A 24,732-nucleotide genomic window follows, 5' to 3' on the forward strand; every position below is an offset into this window, starting at 1 on the left:
GTGGGAAAAAGATGGCCTCTTCGGTAAATGATGTTGGGATTACTGGACAGCTACATGCAAAAGAATCAAAATGAACTATTTTCTCTCACCATATACAAAAATAAACTCAAAATGGATCAAAGACTTAAATGTAAGGTCTGAAACCATAAAAGTCCTAGAAGAAAACATAGGTGGCACGCTCTTTAACATCAATCTTAGCAATATTTTTTGGATCTGTCTCCTAAGGCAAGGGAAACAAAAGCAAAAATAAACAAATGGGACTATATCAAACTAAAAATCTTTTGCACAGTGAAGGAAGCTATCAACAACAAAAAAAGCAGCCTACTAAATGGGAGAAGATATTTGCAAACAATATATCCAATAAGGGGCTAATATCCAAAATACATAAAAACACATACAACTTAATAGCAACAACAACCAACCAACCTGATTAAAGAATGGGCAGAGAGGGCTTCCCTGGTGGCGCAGTGGTTGAGAGTCCGCCTGCTGATGCAGGGGACACGGGTTCGTGCCCCGGTCCAGGAAGATCCCACATGCCGTGGAGCGGCTGGGCCCGTGAGCCATGGCTACTGAGCCTGCACGTCCGGAGCCTGTGCTCCACAACAGGAGAGGCCACAACAGTGAGAGACCCAAGTACCGCAAAAAAAAAAAAAAAAAAAAAAGAATGGGTGGGGGGGACTGCCCTGGTCGGGCAGTGGTTAAGAGTCCGCCTGCCAGTGCAGGGGACATGGGTTTGATCCCTGGATAGGGAAGATCCCACATGCCGCGGAGCAACTGAGCCCATGTACCACAACTACTGAGCCTGCACCCTAGAGCCCGCAAACCACAACTACTGAAGCCCTTGCACCTAGAGCCTGTGCTCTGCAACAAGAGAAGCCACCACAAGGTGAAGCCTGCGCACCACAATGGAGAGTAGCCCCCGCTTGCCACATCTAGAGAAAGCTCGTGAGCAGCAACGAAGACCCAATGCAGCCAAAAAATAATAATAAAAATTAAAAAATAAAGAATGGGCAGGGGACCTGAGCAGACATTTTTCCAAAGAGGAAGTGCAGATGGCCAATAGACACATGAAAAGATGATTAACAACACTAATCATCAGGGATTTGATGCAAATCAAAACCACAATGAGATACTACGTCACATCTTTCAGAATCACTGTCATCAAAAAGACAACAAATAATAAGTGATGGCGAGGATGCAGAGAAAAAGGAACCCTCATGCCCTGCTGGTGTGACTGTAAACTGGTGCAGCCACTATGGAGAACAGTATGGAAGTTCCTCAAAAAAATAAAAATAGAACTGCTATATGATACAGCAATTTCACTGCTGGATATTTACCCAAAGAAAACAAAAACAGTAGTTGAAAAAGATATATGCACTCCGATGTCCAATGGAGCATTATTTACAAAGCCAAGATATGGAAGCAACCTTAGTGTCCATTGGTAGAGGAATGGATAAAGAAACTGTGGTGTGTGCGTGTGTGTGTGTGTGTGTACACACAATAGAATATTACTCAATCATAAAAAAGAATGAAATCTTGACATCTGCAACAACATGGATGGACCTTGAGGGTACTATGGTAAGTAAAATAAGTCAGAGAGAGAAAGACAAATATCACATGATCTCACTCATATGTGTAATATATAAAACAAAACAAAATGAAGACAGACTCACATACAGAGAATGGGTCATTGCCAGAAGGGAGAGGAGAGAGGATGGACAAACCAGGTGAAGGGAATTAAGAGGTTCAAACCTCCAGTTATATAATAAATACATCACAGGAATATAATATACAACAGAAGGAATATGGTCAACAATATTGTAATAACTTTGTATGGGGACAGATGGTTACTAGACTTATCGTGGTGATCATTTCATAACGTATGCAAATGTCAACTTATGTCATATATCTGAAACTAACATAATATTGTCACTGTATTTTCATTAAAAAATAAAATAAAATAATTTTTAATGCTATCTTATTTGTGCCCATAGGATTTTAATTTATGGAGGTGACTGAGTGCCAACATAGGCCAATGCTATTGAAGGAATATATTACTTACATATCCCAAGAGAAGGGCGCACACCACACCACACAGCGTTTGCTCAGGAGACAGAGGAGTGAGGGGGAAGCCTGGGCCAGAGCTTTTACTGGAGTTTCCTCAGGAAAGGAAAGGCAGAGCAAAGTAAACAATGCAGGATTGGCTAGCATGAATTATTCCATTGGGCTTTGAGCTACAAGGCTGTCTCCAGTTTTCTGGTAGCTGGGCCTAGGATGATTTAGGACAGGGAAAATATTGGCTTGGTATGTGAGAGAGTTAGATAAGGAGGTAGCTGAAAGCTACAGATTCAGAATTACATATGAAAGGCATGCTCAAGGCAAGCTGCTATTAATCTTTAGGAATTAGCCCCGGGGAGGGGCAGTCTCTATAAGACTGCAGAGCATCAAGAATGCAGAAAATAAGAAATTATAGTTGATGTAATTGACCCTGTGGTGAAGAGATGACAAATAGACAAATATAGAATCTAAGAAAACAGCACAAATACAAACAACAGAAATTCACAGGCTGATCCTAAAATGTATATGGAAATGCAAAAGGCCCAGAAGAGGGGAAACAATCTTGAAAATTAAAAAAAACAAGACAGAGAACTTATACTGCATGATTTCAGACTTATTACAAAGCCAGAGTAATCAAGACAATGTGGTACTGGCTTCAGGATAGACAAACACATCAATGCAACAGAATAAGAGCAGTCCAGACACAGGCCTACCCATATAGTTGACTGAATTTTCTACAAAGCCCTAAAAGTAATTAAATGGTGGAAGGAAAATCTTTTTCAACAAATGATGCTAAAACACCCGAATATCCATATAGGGGACAGGTGGTAGGAAGGAACAATCTTGACCTTTACCTTATACCATTCATAAAAATTAATTCACAGACCCAAACATAAAAGTTAAAACTACATATGAAGCTTCCAGAAGAAAACACAGACTATCCTTGTGACCTTAAAGCTGACAAAGATTTCTTAAAATACAAAAAGTACTAACCATAAAAAATAAAATGATAAATTGGACTTTATTCAAATTAAAAACTTCAAAAGAGGGACTTCCCTAGTGGCACAGTGGTTAAGAATCCACCTGCCAATGCAGGGCACATGGGTTTAAGCACTGGTCCAAGAAGATCCCACATGCCGCGGAGCAACTAAGCCCATGTGCCACAACTACTGAGCCTGCACTCCAGAGCCTATGAGCCACAACTACTGAGCCCACATGCCACAACTACTAAAGCCCACGTGCCTAGAGCCCATGCTCCGCAACAAGAGAGACCACCGCAATGAGAAGCCTGTGCACCACAATGAAGAGTAGCCCCTGCTCACTGCCACTAGAGAAAGCTCGCATGCAGCAATGAAGACCCAACACAGCCAAAAATAAATAAGTTAGTTAATTAATTAATTTTTTTAAAAACCTTCAAAAGATACCATTAGGAAAATGAAAAAGGAAGCCACAGACTAGGAGAAAATAATCATACTGCACATCAGGCAAAACACTCATATCCACAATATACAGAGAACTCCTACAAGTCAATAATACAAAGTCAGACAACTCAACTTGGGTAAAATATTTGAACAGACACGTCACAACTATGAAAGGCCAATATGCACATGAAAAGGTGCTCCTCATCATCAATAGTCATCAGCAAAATGTAAATTAAAACCAAAATGGTACTACTTCACACTCATCAGGAAAAAGATGTGTAATCCCACATGATGATGAGAATATGTAGCAACTTTCATAAATTGCTGATGCAAGTATAAAATAGTATGACCACACTGAAAACAGACTGGGAGTTTCTTATAAAGTTAAATATATACCTGCCCTACTACTTAACAATTCCACTCCTAGGTATGTACTCAAATGAAATCGAAACATATGTTCACCAAAAAAACCATTGTACAAACACATTCATAGCCGTTTTATTCATAATAGCCAAAAACTGAGAACAACTCAAATAACTATCAACAGATTAAAAACTGTGGTATGTTCATACTACTGAATAGTACTCACCAATAAAAAGGAATGAAATACTGATACACATTACATGTGGATAAATCTCTGAAACCTTATGTTGAGTTTAAGAAGCGACTTGCAAAAAGCTACACATTATATGATCCTATTCATGTGAAATTCTACAACAGGCAAAACTAAACTACAATGATAGCAATGAGGACAACTGTTGCCTGGCTGTGGAGGAGGGGGTATTGACCAGAAATGGGCATAAGTGAATTTATCAGGGTGAGGAAAGTAGTCTATAGCTTAATTCAGGTGGTGGATAAGGGTTTTTACATCCATCAAAATATGCTGAACTTGGACTTCCCTGGCGGTCCAGTGGTTAAGACTCCATGCTTCCAATGCAAGGGCCACGGGTTTGATCCCTAGTCGGGGAACTAAGATCCCACATGCCATGCGTCATGGCCAAAAGGTTAAAAAAAAAAAAAAAAAAGCTAAACTCATTTGACTAATTCATTCAAAATCATTACATTTTATTAAATGTAAATTATACCTTTAAAATGGTAAAATTCATTGCATATAATAGCCATATAAAAGTTGCATAAAACAGAAATAATATTTGAATAAGAACAAATACCTTTGTCCACCTGCAAAGCTTCACCCCAGAGTGGCTCCCAATCAACTGATAACCTGAATGAAAAAAAAGGAAACACAAAGTTGAACTGATTCAAAACCTCATATCAAAAAGTGATTATAAAACTGTAGCCAAGTCATTCTTATTTGTTTAAATAATGATAGACAACAATCCAATGCCCCTAAGGTTTAATTCACCAGGATGATAATACAATTTAAAACATGTATGCATCTAATAACACAGACTCAAAATACATAAAGAAACAATAAGCTTATCCAAAATCACAGGGAGATAATTTAAGATCTCTCAGTATATCACAGATCTCATAGATCAAAACTCAACAGAGCCCTAAGATCTGAAGCAACACAGTAAACTCGATCAAGGACACATAGAGAGCACTGCACTCAACAACTATAGGGTGCACATGTTTTTCAAAGACCCAAGGAACACTTATGAAAATGAACCATGCACTGGACCATACAGCAAAAACAACTAACAGTATATTTCAGTACAATGAACGACTGGGGAACTGTCATCAGTAATCTTCAAAAATAAATAAAGAATCAGATGGGCAACAGGAGATTAAAATAAATATTGCCCCCAAAAGTGGGAAAATCAAATTCTAGGAAACTGACATGAAGTCTTAGCACCGCTCCACAACCTATTTAAATATTTTGAGCCACGTAAGACACGAAAAGCATGGAAAAGCCACGCCAAAGCAATCACATTTCCTTATTTTAACAAACTAGTAGAGCAAACAAGTAGAAAATTCTGATTTCAGAAAACATTTAATAAAGTCTCTCATGAGGCTTCAAGTAATAAGCCACAATTATCATGAGTCTCTTGCACAAAAAGACTCCTGACTTGCAGATAAACAAGGTAAATGGAGAAATACAGTCTGGATGATGGCATAAGTGGATCAGTGCCTGGTTAAACATCCATATTCATAGGGTGATGATTAATGGAACAAAGTCAATTTGGATTACAAGTCTCTAGTGGCAACATTACAGGGCTTTGTCTTCTATCCTCTTCCACATTTATGTAAACATTTCGCATATAAATAAAGCACTGCTTATCTACTTGAAGATGGAACCGAGTGCAACTGATCAGCTAATCTCAGATACAGAATAAGCATTTAAAAGATCTCCAGAGAAAATTCTAGTTCTTTTGGACTCCTACATTATATGTTGCTCATACCACTATCATAGAAATCACACTGTATTATACTAGTTCTTTATATCTTTCTCTCCCAAGATACATAGGATTCTACAAAATTCTGCATTTAGGTAGGTATGAAAAGACTGCACAGTATAAGATGGAGAGACCTGTAGCTGACCACAATACACACTACGCAGTTACTAAAACTGCAGTGCAGGATTCTGCTTGTAACCAAGATGGAGTAACAGAGGACTTACTCTCCCACCTGAAATACCAAAAACTGGACAAAATACATGAAACAACAGTTTTCAGGACACAAAACATCAGGCAAAAAAGGAAGATGATCCAAGAGAGATGGGAAACAAACAAGGTTGAGCCCTACCATTACCCAAGCTTATTGCCTTGAAAGTTGCCAGGCTGTGCAGCAGGGAGAGACGACACAAGCAGAGCTCAGTATTCTCCCCAAGTTGAGGACACGGAAGTAGAGAGGGGAGCCCCTGTGGCTAAAGTTTGCAAGATTGAGTATTGGAGAGACAAAAGCTACACAGAGATTGAACTCAAGGGTCTGCAGAGGATTCCTGTAAGTACTTGCTTGAGTACTGCTTAGTGCATATGTGAGAGAAAAACTACCCAAAAATGAGAAAGAACCATCTGAAAAGATTAAAGGCATGCCTGGTACTCACAGCCAGCTGGGAACTGTGCCTGTTCCTACCAGTCAGAAAGAAAACCTCAAGATTCCAAGGCATTGGGCAGAGTACACAGAAGTGTTTTGCCTCAATGGTGGGGGAAAAAATTAGCTGTATAGTGAGCCAGCTCTGGTCTCACCCAACAAATCATAAAAGCAAGATGAAAAGGCTCAAGCTGTTTCCAAGTAATTTATCTTCATCCCAGAACAAAGCTCAAGAATGTTTATAGGAACTCAAAAATAACCAGTACCCAAAAATATAAAATTAGATCTGGCATCCAATCAAAGATTACCAAGCATGCAAAAAGATAGGAAAACATGACCAATAATGGAGAGAATAATCCAGCAACCAAAACTGACCCAAAATGACACAGATGTTAGCAGATAAGGACATTAAAACAGTTATAATTGTATTCCATAAGCTCTGAAAGTTAAGTAGAGACATGGAAGATAGAAAAAGACCTAAACTGAACTTCTAGAGATGAAAGCTACATCTAAGCTGGAAAAAGATGCTGGATAGAATTACTAGAAGATTCAACTTAAGAGACGAAAAGATTACTGAGTTAAACTTGAAGACAGCAATAGAAACTATCCAGTCAGGTAAAGCAGGACAGAAAAAATAATTTTAAAATATAAAAAGCACATCTGTGAGCTATGGGTCAAATTCAAGTGGCCTATTATACATGTAATTGGAGTCCCCAAAAAGAAGAAAGAGAGGGGGTGGCAGAAAAATATTTGAAGAAATAATGTCCAAAATTTGTCCAAATTTGATTAAAACTATACATCCACAGAACCAAGAAGCTCAACAAATCCCAAGTAAAGAAGCATGAAGGAAACTACACTGAGACATATTATAATTAAAATCATTCTAAATCAGTTGTTAGAAGAAAATCAGGGGGTAAAAAACATTGCATTTGAAAGGAATGAACAAAAGATGACTGCAGAGCCCTCATGAGAAGCACTGTGATCCAGCAGACAGTGGAATAACACCCTTAAAGTGCAAAAAAGAAAAAAGCTGCCAATTCTAGACACATCAAAAAATATCCTTCAAAAATAAAATTAAATTAAATAACAAAAAAAATCCTTCAAAAATGAAGGCAAAAGAAAGCCTTTTGCAGATATACAAAAGCTGAAATAATTCATCACCAACAAACCCACACTACAAGAAATGCAAAAAGGAGTCCTTCAGGCAGAAGGAAAAGGCCATCAGACAACACGGATTTTCACAGAGGAATGAAAAGTACCAAAAGTAGTAACTACATGAGTCAATATATAAAATTTTTTCCTAATTATTTAAATCTGTAATAGATAATTGTTTAAACCAAAAGAATAGCAATGTAGTACAGGGCTTAAAACATGTGTAAAAGTAAAATGTATGAAAACACTTGCATAGAGGTTGAGGAGGGCAAAAACAGAAGTGTTGAAGGTTCTTCCACTTTACATGAAGTGGTATAACACCACATGATGATATACTGTGATACAGTATAGTATAAAACCTCAAGCAACCACTAAGGAACAAAACAGTGCTATAGCCAATAAGCTAACAAAGGATGTAAAACAGAATCATATAATTTAAAAAACAATCTAAAAGAAGGCAGCAAAACAAGAGAAAGGAAATCAAAGAACACATGAGACAAGTAGAAAACAAACAGCAAGATGACAGATTTAAGCCTATTATAAAGATCACTTTATTCCTGTATGAATGAGACTTTTAATTCTGCATCAATACTGACAAACTGAACAATAATCAGAAGTATTAAATATGATTTGATGTAAAAAAAATCACTTTACTCTACTCTAATTAAAAGGCATATATATTTCTATGTAAAAAAATCTGTATATTTTTGTCTGTCTCCTCTAATAAGTTGAGAGCTCCTTGAAGGAGATATTTCAAGTATCTTAAGTTCCTCTGCATTGCCGGAACTGTCACATAAAAGGATCTCAATAATTATAGAAAGAGGGAGGGAGGGAAGGAAGTCGGTCTACTCACCCCCAGTTTATTACTCTTTCTTCTACAGGAAACCAATATCATTCATTCATTCAACTGCAGCCTTCTTCATAAGGTAGGACCACAGAGATCCAGATATACTTCTACATAAAACACTTCTAATTAACCCAGCCTAATATCATATGAGGTTTAATAATTTCCCCTTAATAAACAGTGACATGTAAAGAAGTCAGTGATTGCACCTTCCATCTGCATACCTGAGCCTCACTGATGGTAAAGAACCATCCCGATAAACCAAGCAAAGAAGAACCCTTGCTGGTCCAGGCAGCCAACACACAAGTGATCCACAGAAACAAGACCGTGACTCCTTAAACAGTTACAGCTGCCACGACCACACAGCAGCTGAGCCAACTATAGCGGGACTTCTTTATCTTTGTTCCTCTTGGCAATCCCTATTTTATGTTTCCTCTTTTAGAATGCTTAAGAGTGTAGAATTATAACAGTTCTTGAGGACTTTCACCTTGTTTAGTAAGGGCTTCTCGGAGGGCAGGAGTTATCATAGCTCTTCTTTCACTGGCTTCATTCTTCACTGTGCTCCTGATCAAACTAGTTTCCCCTTCCTGCCGCTCCTTTTCTCTCTGTATTAAAATGAAAAGAATGAAACCCATAATTGGTAATGGGCAAGGGAAATAACAGCACGACAATCATACACACGTAGCATGGATAAAAGGGTTCATCACGAACCACACAGCCCATAAACCTGTTCTCTTCCAAGTGATCACATTTCCAGTCACACACTGAGCTAAAGACACACCAGGGGCTTCTTTTTTTTTCCAAAAAAAGTAACTACATATTCAAACACATACATCCACAAAACATAAATCAATAATCCACTTATCTAGATGTCAAATAGTTTTCACAATCTGAGTACAGACACTGCTGACCAACTTCAGCAAGTTATTTCTCTAAATTTCAATTTCCTCACCTGAAAAGAGAGAAAAGGAATATCTATGGAGCAGAACTGTGTTGAAGATTAAATGAAACAAAATTACCTGGCACAATGCCTGATACATAATAGGATTTCACTAAATTATAGTAGTGCTGGTTATAACATCTGCAAGCCCCAAAAACAAGTCAAAGAGTTGCTCTGAGCTGCCCAGCCACCTGCTCAGAACCCAAGTCACTCCACCACCTCCACCTGCAGCCCCAAAGGCTTCTTACAGAAGATCCCATGGTGAAAATTTGTCTTCAGTGATAGAAATAAATCTGAAAGATAATATAAAACTGTGTTTCCTTTTGACTTTGGCCACTAGAAAATTCACAGCACAACTCTGATCACTGTATCAGGCCTTGCATCCTCCTTGTCTTATATTCTGTCAGTGACGTCATATTACAAGATGACCCCCATTCACCCTTTACATTGACTTCTTCCTCTTTTTAAATCTCATTACATGTATATATATTTTAAAGTTATCTCAATACCGTTTTGGAAGACGGTTAAAGTGCTAATTAATCATTTTGAGACAACCCACAAAGTCTGTGTTACACTTCAGAGGAGACATTCATCAGATCTTACTAAGAGCTGCAGAAATCCAAAATAAGTCACCTAAGCAGGAGCCCTACCACCGAGCCCTGAACTACCCTCAGTGCCTGTCCATTTTCAGTGTCTAGATCTAGACCCCAGTGAATTAGTGAGCAGACTCACAACGCCCTTTCTACCTAAAAGTGACAACACCTCACAGATGACATGATGCCTCGGGTCTGTGTCAAACTAATACAGAAAAAGGAGGATAATCCATGTTTGAACCTGGGCAGGAAGTGAATAGGGATTTGCTGTCCCACCAGGGACTTCCCTGGTGGTGCAGTGGATAAGACTCCACGCTCCCAATGCAGGGGAACTGGGTTCGATCCCTGGTCAGGGAACTATATCCCACATGCATGCCGCAACTAAGAGTTCGCATGCTGCAACTAAGGAGCCCGCCTGCCGCAACGAAGACCCAGTGCAACCAAATAAATAAATAAATAAATATTTTTAAAAAAGAATCCTATGGCTTGTTCTTTTTTTTTTTAAAGTCTATTTCAGACCCAAAAGCAAAGATGTGAGCTTGAGTTCCAAGGAAGTCTTGTGGTGGAGCAAAGTGAACTAACCTTGACCTTGAGAGCATTTAAATGTCTCTGAAGTAATTCCAAAGCAAGTTACTGTAATTCCCTACTAATCATGCAAGAATTGATAGTAGGTGGCAATATCTGCCCTCAAAAGCCTGTCACCACAAAATATCACCAGCTTAACTGCTTACCCTAAAGGCCATGTAAATCCAAAACTGGACCCAGCATAACACTGGCCTCTGACCACTGTGCTCAGAGCTCCAAAGACACCCCATTATGGTTTTAAACATAAACTTATGACCCCCATAAAATGAACACACTCTTAAAGAATGGCCATGGAGGGCTTCCCTGGTGGCACAGTGGTTGAGAATCCACCTGCCAATGCAGGGGACACGGGTTCGAGCCCTGGTCCAGGAAGATCCCACATGCCGCGGAGCAACTAAGCCCGTGCGCCACAACTACTGAGCCTGAACTCTAGAGCCTGCGAGCCACAACTACTGAGCCTGCACGCCTAGAGCCCATGCTCTGCAACAAGAGAAGCCATGGCAATGAGAAGCCCGCGCACCACAACAAAGACCCAACGCAGCCAAAAATAAATAAATAAATTTATTTTTTTTTTAATGGCCATGGAACACTGTCCATGTCCCAACACTAGAGAAATTATCTATTATAAAATGTGAGTGCAGCTACTCCAGATTCAATCATCTGGACATATAATTCACATGGAAAGAGAGCAGCAGCTATGATTAAAGGTCTTGGGTATTCAGGACAAACATTTATCATTCTTTCCCTCTATGACAGTTTAGTCCTATCTTGCATATGCAGCAGTAACTCCATTTCTGAAAAGAAATACAATGGTTCACAACACTCTCCAAGGAAGTGCAAAGCCCCATTCAAATGCGAATTCTAATCTCCTATCTGCAGACATTATCCCGTTTGCCCAGAATATAACAACATAACAACTGACATAGGACCCGTATATTTTTATTTATTTTTTATAGCCGTTACATAGTCTAAGCAGAAATAAATGAAGATCCCAGAACTGGTCAATCTGGATTCCTTCCTCTCCTGCACACCCATTGGGCAACGTGTGACCAAGTTCTAAACTTTTAATTCTCAACGTATGGGTTCTCTCCATCCACAATGCCACTGCTTTTGCCACCAGCCTTGGTTTCACCTAAGGGACAACTGCAACAGCCAAACTAAAGTCTCCCTGTCTCCAACCTTCCACCCCTCCCCAACTCCCAAACCCATCACACTTGTCTTGAAAGAAAACGCATGCCCTCTCCAAGCTGCTATTTTCTGATACGCAAAATGGAAAACTGATTATAAGCTCACTTCCTAGGCACTTAGGAAAATGACTATAAATAAGTGAAAAGTTCTTTATAAATAAACGGAAATATATGAATCCGCTGTAATAATGGGAGCCAAAAAGTGGTATCAATTCTCTTAAAAAAAAAAAAAACGAAAAAGAAAAAGATATTATACAATATTACCTAATTCATTTTCACACCCTCATCCCAGAAACCACAGTACCACCCCAATACTTCCTAGGATAAAAACACGACAAAAGGGGATTTGTTAAAGACTTTAAGGTGAAAATTCCACCTAGTTGGTTAAGTGACAACCTTGGAGTTGAAGAGACGTCACCTTACATTTGAGGGTGAATTTAACACTTAAAGCCTTAAAAATAATTATGAAAGGAGAACCAGCTTCATGTTGTTACACTGCAGTACTATGCAGCCTTATAATCAGAACTGGACACACCGAGCTCCTTTTGTAAATTGAAATGTTTCTCTGGTGAGTAATTACCAAGCATCCGCCTTTATTTCCAAAACTAATGCTACTGATACCACTGTTTGTCTGCTTAACCCGAACATGCTGTGGGGAGTATTTTAGCAACATTTATTTACTGCAGGAAGAAAACAAGTAGCAATCTGCTTTACATTTACAAGCACAACATGAGAGAAACAGAAAATAAACAACCTAAGCATTGGCAGGCTCTTCCTGACTCCTTGTTCTCTAACCAAACTCCTGAGCTTCCCTTCTGGGGAGGCAGCAAAGGGGAGTGAGACAAAGAGATGGAGCCTGGGCTTGGTGCCACCGCTCAGGAGGCAGCCATCCGACTCCGGACAAACTGCTTTGCTTCTCTAAGCTTGTGTCCTGCCCTGTAAAATGATAAAGTGGAGGTGACAGTACAGATAGCAGGGTTTTTGTGAAGACTGTACTTTGATTTCTCCTAATCGTCTGAACCTACCCTGGAGCTCTTTCTCCCCACACCTCCAGCCCACTCACCCTATTCAATCAATTCACATTGCTTCCCACCCACTGCCTTTAGGACAAAGCTCACACTCCCATGACAGAGGATGAAAAGGCCTCTAGGATCCTGCCCCTGCCTTCCTTCTCTATTTCACCTCTCCACACATCCCCACTGCACTCCACTCTTAACATACCAAACTGCTTAGAGAGTTCCCCAACCTTGCCATATTCCCCTAACACCCCATCCCCTCGGCATGTGCAACGTTTCAAACTCTAGCTCTCTTGTTCTCAGTTCTCACTCCCACCCTTCAAATTCTCTTTGGCCCTAGAATTACTGTCTTGCTGCAGAGGGAGGGGGGTAGAAACCATGGTGGTATTCTAGTCAGACCAAACGTATCCCATTTGAAGATATCTCCTTAGACAATAATAGTTTATTAATTATCAAGGACATACTATGTGGCAGGCAATAAAATAAAGGCTTTAGATGGATTAACTTATTATATCTTCAAAACAACTTTATAAAGCAGTTACTGTTATCGTCTCCCACTCTAGCACACAGAGTGAAATAACTTGCCCAGACACACAAGCTGAGATACTGTGACACCATGGAAGTTAGTGAATATTATTCAAAAGAGGTCTTACAGTAGGAGTGCTCTGGCCCGACTCTACAGCTGATGCTCTTAGGTATTAGAGCGTACTGCGTCCTCTGCAGTAACAACTAAGGCAATTAATGTGATGTAGAACGATGAAGAGGCAGAAAGCAGCTCAGGAATCTGCGTAGATGGACCCCAAAGAAAATGCTCCCCGGAGATACAAAAAAGAAGAGCCAAGCAGTAATAACATCCATCACTGAATTTTAGTATACTGTCTCCAATATCAAATGAACACACAGGACACATCTGGAAACCCTGCTGTAACCTAAAAATAATGAAAAACAAAAAACGGGGTGGTTATTTTCATGCTGCACTGAAGTTGGAAATATATGTATTTTTTTCTCCTAGATCTGATGATTTTATGAGTGATTTCTACAAGAAACCTGAAATATCATAAGCCAGCTGCTTAAGTTCATAAAGTCCAAAATCATTTCATTTCAAAAAATAATTTACATGGACATCCAAATTTTTCCTTAGTGCTTTTTCTCCAGTGCCCTCTAATGGACATAAGAGGAAAAAGCAAAGGAAAAAAATGGACCCGCAAACTATTCCAAACTCTTACAGTACCTGTGAAATTTGCTGAAAGTAGATCTTGTGTGTTCTCAGCGTGCATGCGCGCACACACACACACACACACACACACACACACACAATGTTAGCAATATGAAGTGGGGATGTGTGGGCTGTGGTTAAGCATTGTACACACATATCAAACGTCACATTATACACCCTAAAAAAAAATCACATTGTACAACCCAAGTATATAAAATTTTATTTGTCAATCATATCTCAATGAAGTTGGAAAAAAAACTGTCCCAAACTCTTCACCCATTACAAATAAAGCTATAAATATCTTCTCTTAACTTGGTAGATCCAGAAATCTACCTAAATCAGGCATCTCATGCTCTAAAATCTATCCCATTTCAAGACAGTTTCACCTTTTTTTTTTTTGGTTTGTTTGTTTTTTGCGGCACGCGGGCCTCTCACTGTTGTGGCCTCGCCCGTTGCGGAGCACAGGCTCTGGACGCGCAGGCTCAGCGGCCATGGCTCACGGGCCCAGCCGCTCCGCGGCATGTGGGATATTCCCGGACCGGGGCACGAACCCATGTCCCCTGCATTGGCAGGCGGACTCTCAACCTCTGCGCCACTAGGGAAGCCCGACAGTTTCACCTTTTAAAATTACTCAGATTTTTATTAAGAGTCATGAAATTATATATTTGCTTTGACCCAGTATCTCAACTTGGGGAAAATATAAACCAAGAAAATATCAACACTCTCTTTTAAGTAAAAAAGGTCTCAGACCAGTGCTAATTACAACAGCAGAAAACCTGAAAACAGACTAAACAACCAACTCTAGCAGAATGCGTAAGCAAATTTAAAATATCTAAGCGTATTTACTTCTCATTTCAATCTGTCAGGCTCTCAGAGCCTGTAATGCATTTTCACGCACAGTTCTTATCTGACTCTCAACAACGCTGTGAGGAAGGCAGAGGTTATGGTCCACGTTTCTCAGACATGGGTATTAAGGCCAGAGAAGATTAAGCTTTGCCCTAAGAGCGCCAAGTTACAAACTGGCTGGCCCAGGCCCTGAACCTACATCCCACAAACTTGTCATTCTCAACAGCTCCTCTGCCAGGGCTTCTAAAATACAAAAGCTACTAAAAATGACAGCGACAACACCAACACACAGAAGTATTAGGAAATAAGTAACAAAATGCTGCAACAGGAACAATCATAATTTTAAATTCGGAAAATAATTTTGGATTATATAGTTTAGTTTTACACTCATAGAGTATTTTTGGGTTATGATCTCTACAAAAGGAACCAAATATCCCAATATAAGAGCGGGCATAGGACAGTGTGTAGTAAAGAATTTGGCCTTGCCCAAAGAGAAGTCTGGCCTTTCCCCAGTTCCTGGAAAGTAGCCTCTAACCCCCTGGAACTTCTTGAGTGTTGGGAGTATCTTTATTCATGGTGGGCCCTTCAGAGGCACTTGACAGTTTATGCTATTAGGGTGACTCATGCCAAATTTTGGGGTGCTATGCTGTAGGCTGGATTCAACCCCGTGGGCAATCAATCAATCAGGTATGCCTACATAATGAAGCCCCCATAAAAACTCTGGACACCAAAGCTCAGGTGTGCTTCCCAGGTTGGCGATGCTCCACGTGTCATGTCACACATCCGTGCTGAGAGGGTAGCATGTCCTGAGGACAATGAATGAATGCTTCCCAGACTCTGCTCTATGCATCTCCTCCTTTGGCTGGTTTTTCTGTACCCTTTCCTAGCAATGAACCATAATCATGAGGGTGACAGCTTTCAGTGAGTTCTGTTAGTCTTTCTAGCAAATGACTGAATCTGAGGGAGGTTTTTAGGACCTCCCACAAACTTGCAGTTGGTGTCAGAAGTGAAAGCAGTCTCAGGAACTGTGCCGTCAGACTTTGTAGTCTAACTCCAGGTAGACAGAAAGAGATGCTTCACAGGAAAAAAAAAACACATTCAATCTCACTCAAAATTAAAGAAATGCAAATCATTATTTTTTAAGGTTATTATTTTTCACCTTTCAGGTTGGTAAGATTTAAAAGACTGAGAACACCTGGGGGTTGGCAAGGGTATAGAGAAACGGGCATTCTCATCTCTCTCTTATGCAGTAAGAAGAAATAAAAATGTTTTCAGCTTTTTACAGGGCATTTTAGAAATATCATCAAAATTATAAAATTCTCTTTGATCCAGAAATTTCAATTTTACAAATTTACTCAAGATAAATTTATCAGTCATGAAAAATATAAGAGCAAGAGTGTTCATTATAGGGAGTCCCCTGGTGGTCTAGTGGTTAGGATTCAGCGCTGTCATTGCTGTGGCCCAGGTTCAATCCCTGGTCAGCGAACTCCCACCAGCCACATGGCACAACCAAAAGAAAAAAAAAAAAAAAGTACAATTCAGGAATTAAATTAGGTTTGTTTTTTTTTTTAAAAAAAGAGTGCTCATTATAGAAATCAGAAAACACCTAAATGTTAATCAACAAGAGTCAAATAACTGTGGGACATAATTGTGGACTACTACATAAACATTAAAATTAATTAGGCAGATCTCTATCACAGGACTGGAAAGCTGTCATGTTAAATGGAAAAAAGTAGTCTGTAGACTTGGAGTACAAAATTATTCCATCTGTGTAGCCCAAAAAACAAAGTTATACCAAAATGCAGGTGTGTTTGTATAGGCAGTAAAATACCTGGAAGAATAGTGTCAAAGTGTAAACTGCAGTTACCTGTGAAAAGTACATTTAGGAAGAATAGGGACAGTGGACTGTATTCTTTGAGTTTTTTAAACATATGTAAACAGGGTATTAAATTAAATGAAACTCCAAAGAGAGGGTCAGATCAAGTTATAAATTTTCAAAGGATGGGACTTCCCTGGTGGTCCAGCAGTTAAGATTCTGGGCTGCCAATGCAGGGAGCATGGGTTCGATCCCTGGTCGGGGAACTAAGATCCCACATGTCATGCAGCACGGCCAAAAGAAAATTGGGAAAAAAAATTTTTTTAATTTTCAAAGGAAATATCTGAGAACAAGTTTAAGAACTTGAAAAGTGCCTCCCTGACATCAAGGATATGAAAGGGTAGAGAGTATGGAGATAAAAAGAGAGGATTTTTGAGGATTTCTTCAGAGAATATTAGAAAGGTATTTTGAGCTCCTTCATCTGCTTCAAATGAAGAGATGTTTGGGGGTGGAGGGCTGTGTTCTCACCTCAAACCCCAGGAACCTCAAAGAAGCCGCTATGTATCCCCTGCACTCAGACTGGTGAATGACTCCTGCCCGGGAAATCCAGAGAGCAGAAGGCCTGACTAGTTGCTTTAGCAAATGAGCACTGTTGCTGGAGAGGAACCAGCCTGTGCTCCCAGAATAAAGAACTCAGGAGCACTCCCTTGGGAGCTGGGTAGGGGTGGGGGAGATCTTTGATCCTGACCCATTGGGCAACCAGAGAGGAGAACAGACGAAAAGACCTCAAAAGAGGGGAAACCAGAGGTACAGGGCTCCGAGGAAGGAGTGAGGACCATCAGAGGCACACTTCTCAGAGTACACATGCTCAGTGCAAGGCGCCAGGTCTGGAGATAGCCATGGACAATGTCTCCAAAGGAGCACTAAACACGCTGCCTGGAAGAAGAGTCAAGTTTAAACACCTGACAACGAGAGAGCACAAAGTCCCCTTGTGACAGTGCCAAGTAAGAACTTTCCCACTTCTCTTTATCTCCTGCTTCCCCAACCCACGCCCCAAACCCTAAGGAGATATTATAAAATAGCTATTAGCAAATAGGACAGAGAGCAGACAATAAGGAGGAGAGAAGTTTCACTTTGAATTAAACTGGAAACTTTGACTGCGTTTATTTAGTATTACTTAGTATTACATAGGACTGGACATTCTACCGCCAAATTAAGACTTTGTACCTTAAAGTGCCTGTCATACTTTATGACCAAAAATGACCAGAAAAGTCATGGAGTCCACCAGAGTTTTCATCCCATGACAGGGGAAGGGGTCTCCCTCCCATGCAGGTTGAAAAAGGACAGTAAAACTCAAAATAAAGCAGCTTTTATGATAACTTCCCAAAAGTAATCCTTGTTGTAACATAGACTATACCAGTATTTATTACTTTAGAAAGATTTTTCTGTAAGATTTTTTAAATAAGGCTATAAAGACTGTCTGAAGAATATGATAAACATTTTTATAATAAAATAGAGATTTAGGGACTTCCCTGGTTGCGCAGTGGTTAGGAATCTGCCTGCCAATGCAGGGGACACAGGTTTGAGCCCTGGTCCAGTAGGATCCCACATGCCGCAAAGCAACTAAGCCCGTGAACCACAACAACTCAGCCTGCGCTCTAGAGCCAGCGAGCCACAACTACTGAGCCAGCGAGCCACAACTACTGAGCCCGCGTGCCACAACTACTGAAGTCCATGCACCTAGAGCCCATGCTCTGCAACAAGAGAAGCCACCGCAATGAGAAGCCCGCACACCGCAATGAAGAGTAGCCTGCGCTCTCTGAAACTAGAGGAAGCCTGCACACAGCAACGAAGACCCAATGCAGCCATAAATAAATAAATAAATAAATTATTTTAAAAATAGAAATTTAGGTGCATATGAAATAAAATTTAAATAAATATTCCAGTATTTATTTAATTACTAATAGTGATTTTTTCTGAGGAGATGGAATTACTGGTAGGTTTTTGCCCTTTCTCTATTTTCCAAATTTTCATTATTACAAGTATGTTAATTTATAGTGAAAAAAAAATTTTTTAATTTAATTTAATTTAATTTTTTTTGGCTGAGCCACTCAGCTTGTGTGATCTTAGTTCACCGACCAGGGATCGAACCCACACCCCCTGCAGTGGAAGCACAGAGTCTTAACCACTGGACCGCCAGGGAAGTCCCTATAGTGAAAAAAAATTTTAATTTTAACTAGTCAAAATTAAATAAATAATCGTTAAATTTGTTTCCTTAAATTACCATTTGCTATCATATGAGTCTACCCAGAGTAAAATTAGGTCTTCATGTTTTACAGATATAATAAGTACTCAAGACTTTTATATAATTCAAAACTATTCACCTACTAGTCCTATCAAAAAATGGTAGATATTCTCATATGGCAATGTCATAAATAATTCATAATCCAGTTGATACTAGTATTTTTGTTTGTTTTATTTTGTTTTGTGGGCCTTTTATTTTGTTTTGTGGGCATGGAAAAATAGTTCCCCTGACACTCTTTATCTTGAAAACTTCAGAAAAGTTGAAAGGTACAATGAAGACCCACATTCCCTTCACCTAGATTCACTACTTTTGCTTGATCAATATCTATCTATAAACACACACACACACACACACACACCTGTAATACACATGTATGTATGTGTGTTATGTATAAAAACAAAATTTTGCTAAACCACTTGAAAGTATGTTGCAGACACCACAGCACCTCACCCTTAAATTACTGCAAAATTCATCTCCAAGAAAAAGATATGAACCTATAGAACTACAACACCATTATTACAATGAGAAAAATTAACATAAATCTAATATTACCTAATAGAAAGTTCAATTCAAATGTCCTCAAATGTCAAGACAATGGCCTTTTCTCTTTGATTCAAGATCAAAGTTTATACAATGCATTTGTTTATATTTCATTAGTCTTTTAAAATCTTAGAACAGCACCCACCCCATGTTTTACTGTTGTTGTTACTGTCTACAATATAGACTCTTTAAAGAGCCTGGCCTGTTGTCGCCTAGACTGTTCCACATTCTGGATTTGTCTGATTGTTTCCCCATTAGATTCAGGTTAAACTTTTTTGACACAAAATTGCATAGATGATGTCGTATACACCTTGCTACACATCATATCAGGAGGTACATAAGGTCAAGTTGTAACATAAATGATGATGTTAAATTTGATTCTTTGTAAAGGTACATTTTTGCCTTTATGCTTAGTAAATAATCTACAGGGGATTCTTTTTTCCCCATTGATTTATTTATTTTTGGCACGTCTAAGTGGTTTAGTTCCTGGCATGATGTTTTGAGTCAATATCTGTTCCTCAAAGACATTTCACCTAATCCTTGCTTAAATCAATTATTACACTAGGGACTGCAAAGAGGTAATTTTCTAATTCTATCATGCCCTCTTTATTTATAATCTGTAAACCTTCTGTAAAGACTTTCTCCTTATGAGAGACACGGAAGGACACTACATAATGATCAAGGGATCAATCCAAGAAGAAGATATAACAATTATAAACATATATGCACCCAACATAGGAGTACCTCAACACATAAAGCAACTGCTAACAGCTATAAAAGAGGAAATCGACAGTAACACAATAATAGTGGGGGACTTTAACACCTCACTTACGCCAATGGACAGATCATCCAAAATGAAAATAAATAAGGAAACAGAAGCTTTAAATGACACAATAGACCAGATAGAGTTAATTGATATTTGTAGGACATTCCATCCAAAAACAGCAGATTACACTTTCTTCTCAAGTGCGCAAGGAACATCCTCCAGGATAGATCACATCTTGGGTCACAAAGCAAGCTTCAGTAAAATTAAGAAAATTGAAATCATATCAAGCATCTTTTCTGACCACAACACTATGAGATTAGAAATGAATTACAGGGAAAAAAACATAAAAAGCCACAAACACATGGAGGCTAAACACTACATTACTAAATAACCAAGAGATCACTGAAGAAATCAAAGAGGAAATCAAAAAATACCCAGAGACAAATGACAATGAGAACACGACGATCCAAAACCTATGGGGTGCAGCAAAAGCAGTTCTAAGAGGGAAGTTTACAGCTGTACAAGCCTACCTCAAGAAACAAGAAAAATCTCAAATAAACAATCTAACCTTACACCTAAAGGAACTAGAAAAAGAACAAACAAAACCCAAAGTTAGCAGAAGGAAGGAAATCATAAAGATCATAGCAGAAATAAATGAAATAGAAACAAAGAAAACAATAGCAAAGATCAATAAAACTAAAAGCTGGTTCTTTGAGAAGATAAACAAAATTGATGAACCATTAGCCAGACTCATCAAGAAAAAGAGGGAGAGGACTCAAATCAATAAATCTAGAAATGAAAAAGGAGAAGTTACAACAGACACCACAGAAATACAAAGCATCCTCAGAGACTACTACAAGCAACTCTATGCCAATAAAATGGATAACCTGGAAGAAGTGGACAAATTCTTAGAAAGGTATAACCTTCCAAGACTGAACCAGCAAGAAATAGAAAATATGAACAGATCAATCACAAGTAATGAAACTGAAACTGTGATTAAAAATCTTCCAACAAACAAAAGTCCAGGACCAGATGGCTTTACAGGTGAATTCCATCAAACATTTAGAGAAGAGCTAACACCTATCCTTCTCAAACTCTTCCAAAAAATTGCAGAGGAAGGAACACTCCCAAACTCATTCTATGGGACCACCATCACCCCGATACCAAAACCAGACAAAGGTACTACAAAAAAAGAAAATTACAGACCAATATCACTGATGAATATAGATGCAAAAATCCTTAACAAAATACTAGCCAACAGAATCCAACAACACATTAAAAGGATCATACACCATGATCAAGTGGGATTCATCCCAGGGATGCAGGGATTCTTCAATATATGCAAATCAAACAATGTGATACATCATATTAACAAACTGAAGAATAAAAACCATATGATCATCTCAATAGATGCAGAAAAAGCTTTTGACAAAATTCAACACCCATTTATGATAAAAACCCTCCAGAGAGCGGGCATAGAGGGAGCCTACCTCAACATAATAAAGGCCATATACGACAAACCCACAGCAAACATCATTCTCAATGGTGAAAAACTGAAAGCATTTTCTCTAAGATCAGGAACAAGACAAGGTTGTCCACTCTCGCCACTATTATTCAACATAGTTTTGGAAGTCCTAGCCACGGCAATCAGAGAAGGAAAAGAAATAAAAGGAATACAAACTGGAAAAGAAGAAGTAAAACTGTCACTGTGTGCAGATGACATGATACTATACATAGAGAATCCTAACGATGCCACCAGAAAACTACTAGAGCTAATCAATGAATTTGGTAAAGTTGCAGGATACAAAATTAATGCATAGAAATCTCTTGCATTCCTATATACTAATTATGAAAAATCTGAAAGAGAAATTAAGGAAACACTCCCATTTACCATTGCAACAAAAAGAATAAAATACCTAGGAATAAACCTACCTAGGGAGACAAAAGACCTGTATGCAGAAAACTATAAGACACTGATGAAAGAAATTAAAGATGATACCAAGAGATGGAGAGATATACCATGCTCTTGGACTGGAAGAATCAACATTGTGAAAATGACTATACTACCCAAAGCAATCTACAGATTCAATGCAATCCCTATCAAATTACCAATGGCATTTATTACAGAACTAGAACAAAGAATCTTAAAATTTGTATGGAGACACAAAAGATCCCGAATAGCCAAAGCAGTCTTGAGGGAAAAAAATGGAGCTGGAGGAATCAGAATCCCTGACTTCAGACTATACTATGAAGCTACAGTAATCAAGACAATATGGTACTGGCACAAAAACAGAAACATAGATCAATGGAACAAGATAGAAAGCCCAGAGATAAACCCATGCACATATGGTCAACTAATCTATGACAAAGGAGGCAAGGATATACAATGGAGAAAAGACAGTCTCTTCAATAAGTGGTGCTGGGAAAAATGGACAGCTACATGTAAAAGAATGAAATTAGAACACTCCCTAACACCATACACAAAAAGAAACTCAAAATGGATTAGAGACCTAATGTAAGACCGGACACTATAAACCTCTTAGAGAAAACATAGGAAGAACACTCTTTGACATAACTCACAGCAAGATCTTTTTTGATCCACCTCCTAGAGTAATGGAAATAAAAACGAAAATAAACAAATGGGACCTAATGAAACTTCAAAGCTTTTGCACAGCAAAGGAAACCATAAACAAGACCAAAAGACAACTCTCAGAATGGGAGAAAATATTTGCAAACAAATCAACGGACAAAGGATTAATCTCCAAAATATATAAACAGGTCATGCAGCTCAATATTAAAAAAACAAATAACCCAATCCAAAAATGGGCAGAAGACCTAAATTAAGACATTTCCCCAAAGAAGACATACAGATGGCCAAGAAGCACCTGAAAAGCTGCTCAATGTCACTAATAATTAGAGAAATGTAAATCAAAACTACAATGAGGTATCACCTCATACCAGTAAGAATGGGCATCATCAGAAAACCTACAAACAACAAATGCTGGACAGGGTGTGGAGTAAAGGGAACCCTCTTGCACTGTTGGTGGGAATGTAAATTGATACAGCCACTATGGAGAACAGTATGGAGGTTCCTTAAAAAACTAAAAATAGAATTACCATATGATCCAGCAATCCCACTACTGGGCATATACCCAGAGAAAACCATAATTCAAAAAGACACATGCACCCCAATGTTCATTGCAGCAGTATTTACAATAGCCAGGTCATGGAAGCAACCTATATGCCCATCGACAGACGAACGGATAAAGATGTGGCACATATATACAATGGAATATTACTCAGCTATAAAAAGGAACGAAATTGGGTCATTTGTTGAGACATGGATGGATCTACAGACTGTCATACAGAGTGAAGTAAGTCAGAAAGAGAAAAACAAATACTGGATGCTAACACATATATATGGAATCTAAAAAGAAAAAAAAAAGGTTCTGAAAAACCTAGGGGCAGGACAGGAATAAAGATGCAGACGTAGAGAATGGACTTGAGCACATGGGGGGGGAAGGGTAAGCTGGGACAAAGTGAGAGTGGCATGGACTTATATACACTACCAAATGTAAAATAGATAGCTAGTGGGAAGCAGCCACATAACACAGGGAGATCAGCTTGGTGCTTTGTGATCAGCTTGGTGCACCTAGTGGGTGTGATAGGGAGGGTGGGAGGGAGACGCAAGAGGGAGGAGATATGGGGATATATGTATAGCTGATTCACTTTATTATACAGCAGAAACTAACACACCATTGTAAAGCAATTATAGTCCAATAAAATTTTTAAAAGAAAAAAAAATCCAAAAAAAAAGACTTTCTCCTGTGCCTCCCTTTTTTTTTTTTTGAGTAGCACAAGGATTGATTTATTTTAATTTGATGTAATATAATCCATTATGTTCATTGTATAATCATTATGTTGATTTTTGATGTTCAAACTGCCCCATATTTGGCTTGTGGTTAACTCCTCAAGCTGGTTCCTATATTCTTTAGACACTGAGGACCTACCTACTCAACAAGACGACCCAGGTTCATCTGTTACGCTCCCTTCCCCAACCCTGGAATCAGCCATTTCTTCAAGGAGCCCTAGTTCCTTTTAGTAGGGTAATGATTTTAGAAAACAAGATCTGAGTGCTTACTCTTTGTTTCTAGGTCTGTGACACAATAAAGAATACATCTGGTCTTTGTCCCTAGCTCCTGGCACAGAGCTTCAAAAAACCCTGGCATTTCCTAAAAGAGACAGGAGTGTCTTTGTTATGCTAATGAGGTGACTCACAGTGGGCCCCTAGATAGCTTCAGGAAGAGAGCTGGTCACCAGAAGACAATCACATAATGCAACTTTGGGCCAGCTGGATCTCCAGAGACAGGAGGGGGAGGGGAGGCTGGCTGGAGATTGAGTTCAAACACCTGGCCAATTATCTAATTAATCATGCCTACATAATGAAACCCCA

General features: G+C 39.0%; 1 protein-coding gene across 4 annotated transcripts in view; it reads right to left on the reverse strand.

Annotated features, from left to right (window-relative positions):
* The window catches only part of LOC132476085 (S-adenosyl-L-methionine-dependent tRNA 4-demethylwyosine synthase TYW1), a 211,834-nt gene that overhangs the window by 162,941 nt on the left and 24,161 nt on the right, over positions 1-24,732 (reverse strand). For all 4 annotated transcript variants that reach the window (XM_060077809.1, XM_060077807.1, XM_060077806.1 and 1 more), the window contains exons 8-9: positions 8,957-9,074; positions 4,649-4,701 (exon numbers count right to left, since the gene is read on the reverse strand). In XM_060077809.1, the coding sequence (XP_059933792.1) occupies positions 4,649-4,701; positions 8,957-9,074 (171 nt within the window). The remainder of the gene's footprint in view (positions 1-4,648; positions 4,702-8,956; positions 9,075-24,732) is intronic.

Source organism: Mesoplodon densirostris, chromosome 16 (genome assembly GCF_025265405.1).
Source record: "Mesoplodon densirostris isolate mMesDen1 chromosome 16, mMesDen1 primary haplotype, whole genome shotgun sequence".
Lineage (NCBI taxonomy): Eukaryota > Metazoa > Chordata > Mammalia > Artiodactyla > Ziphiidae > Mesoplodon > Mesoplodon densirostris.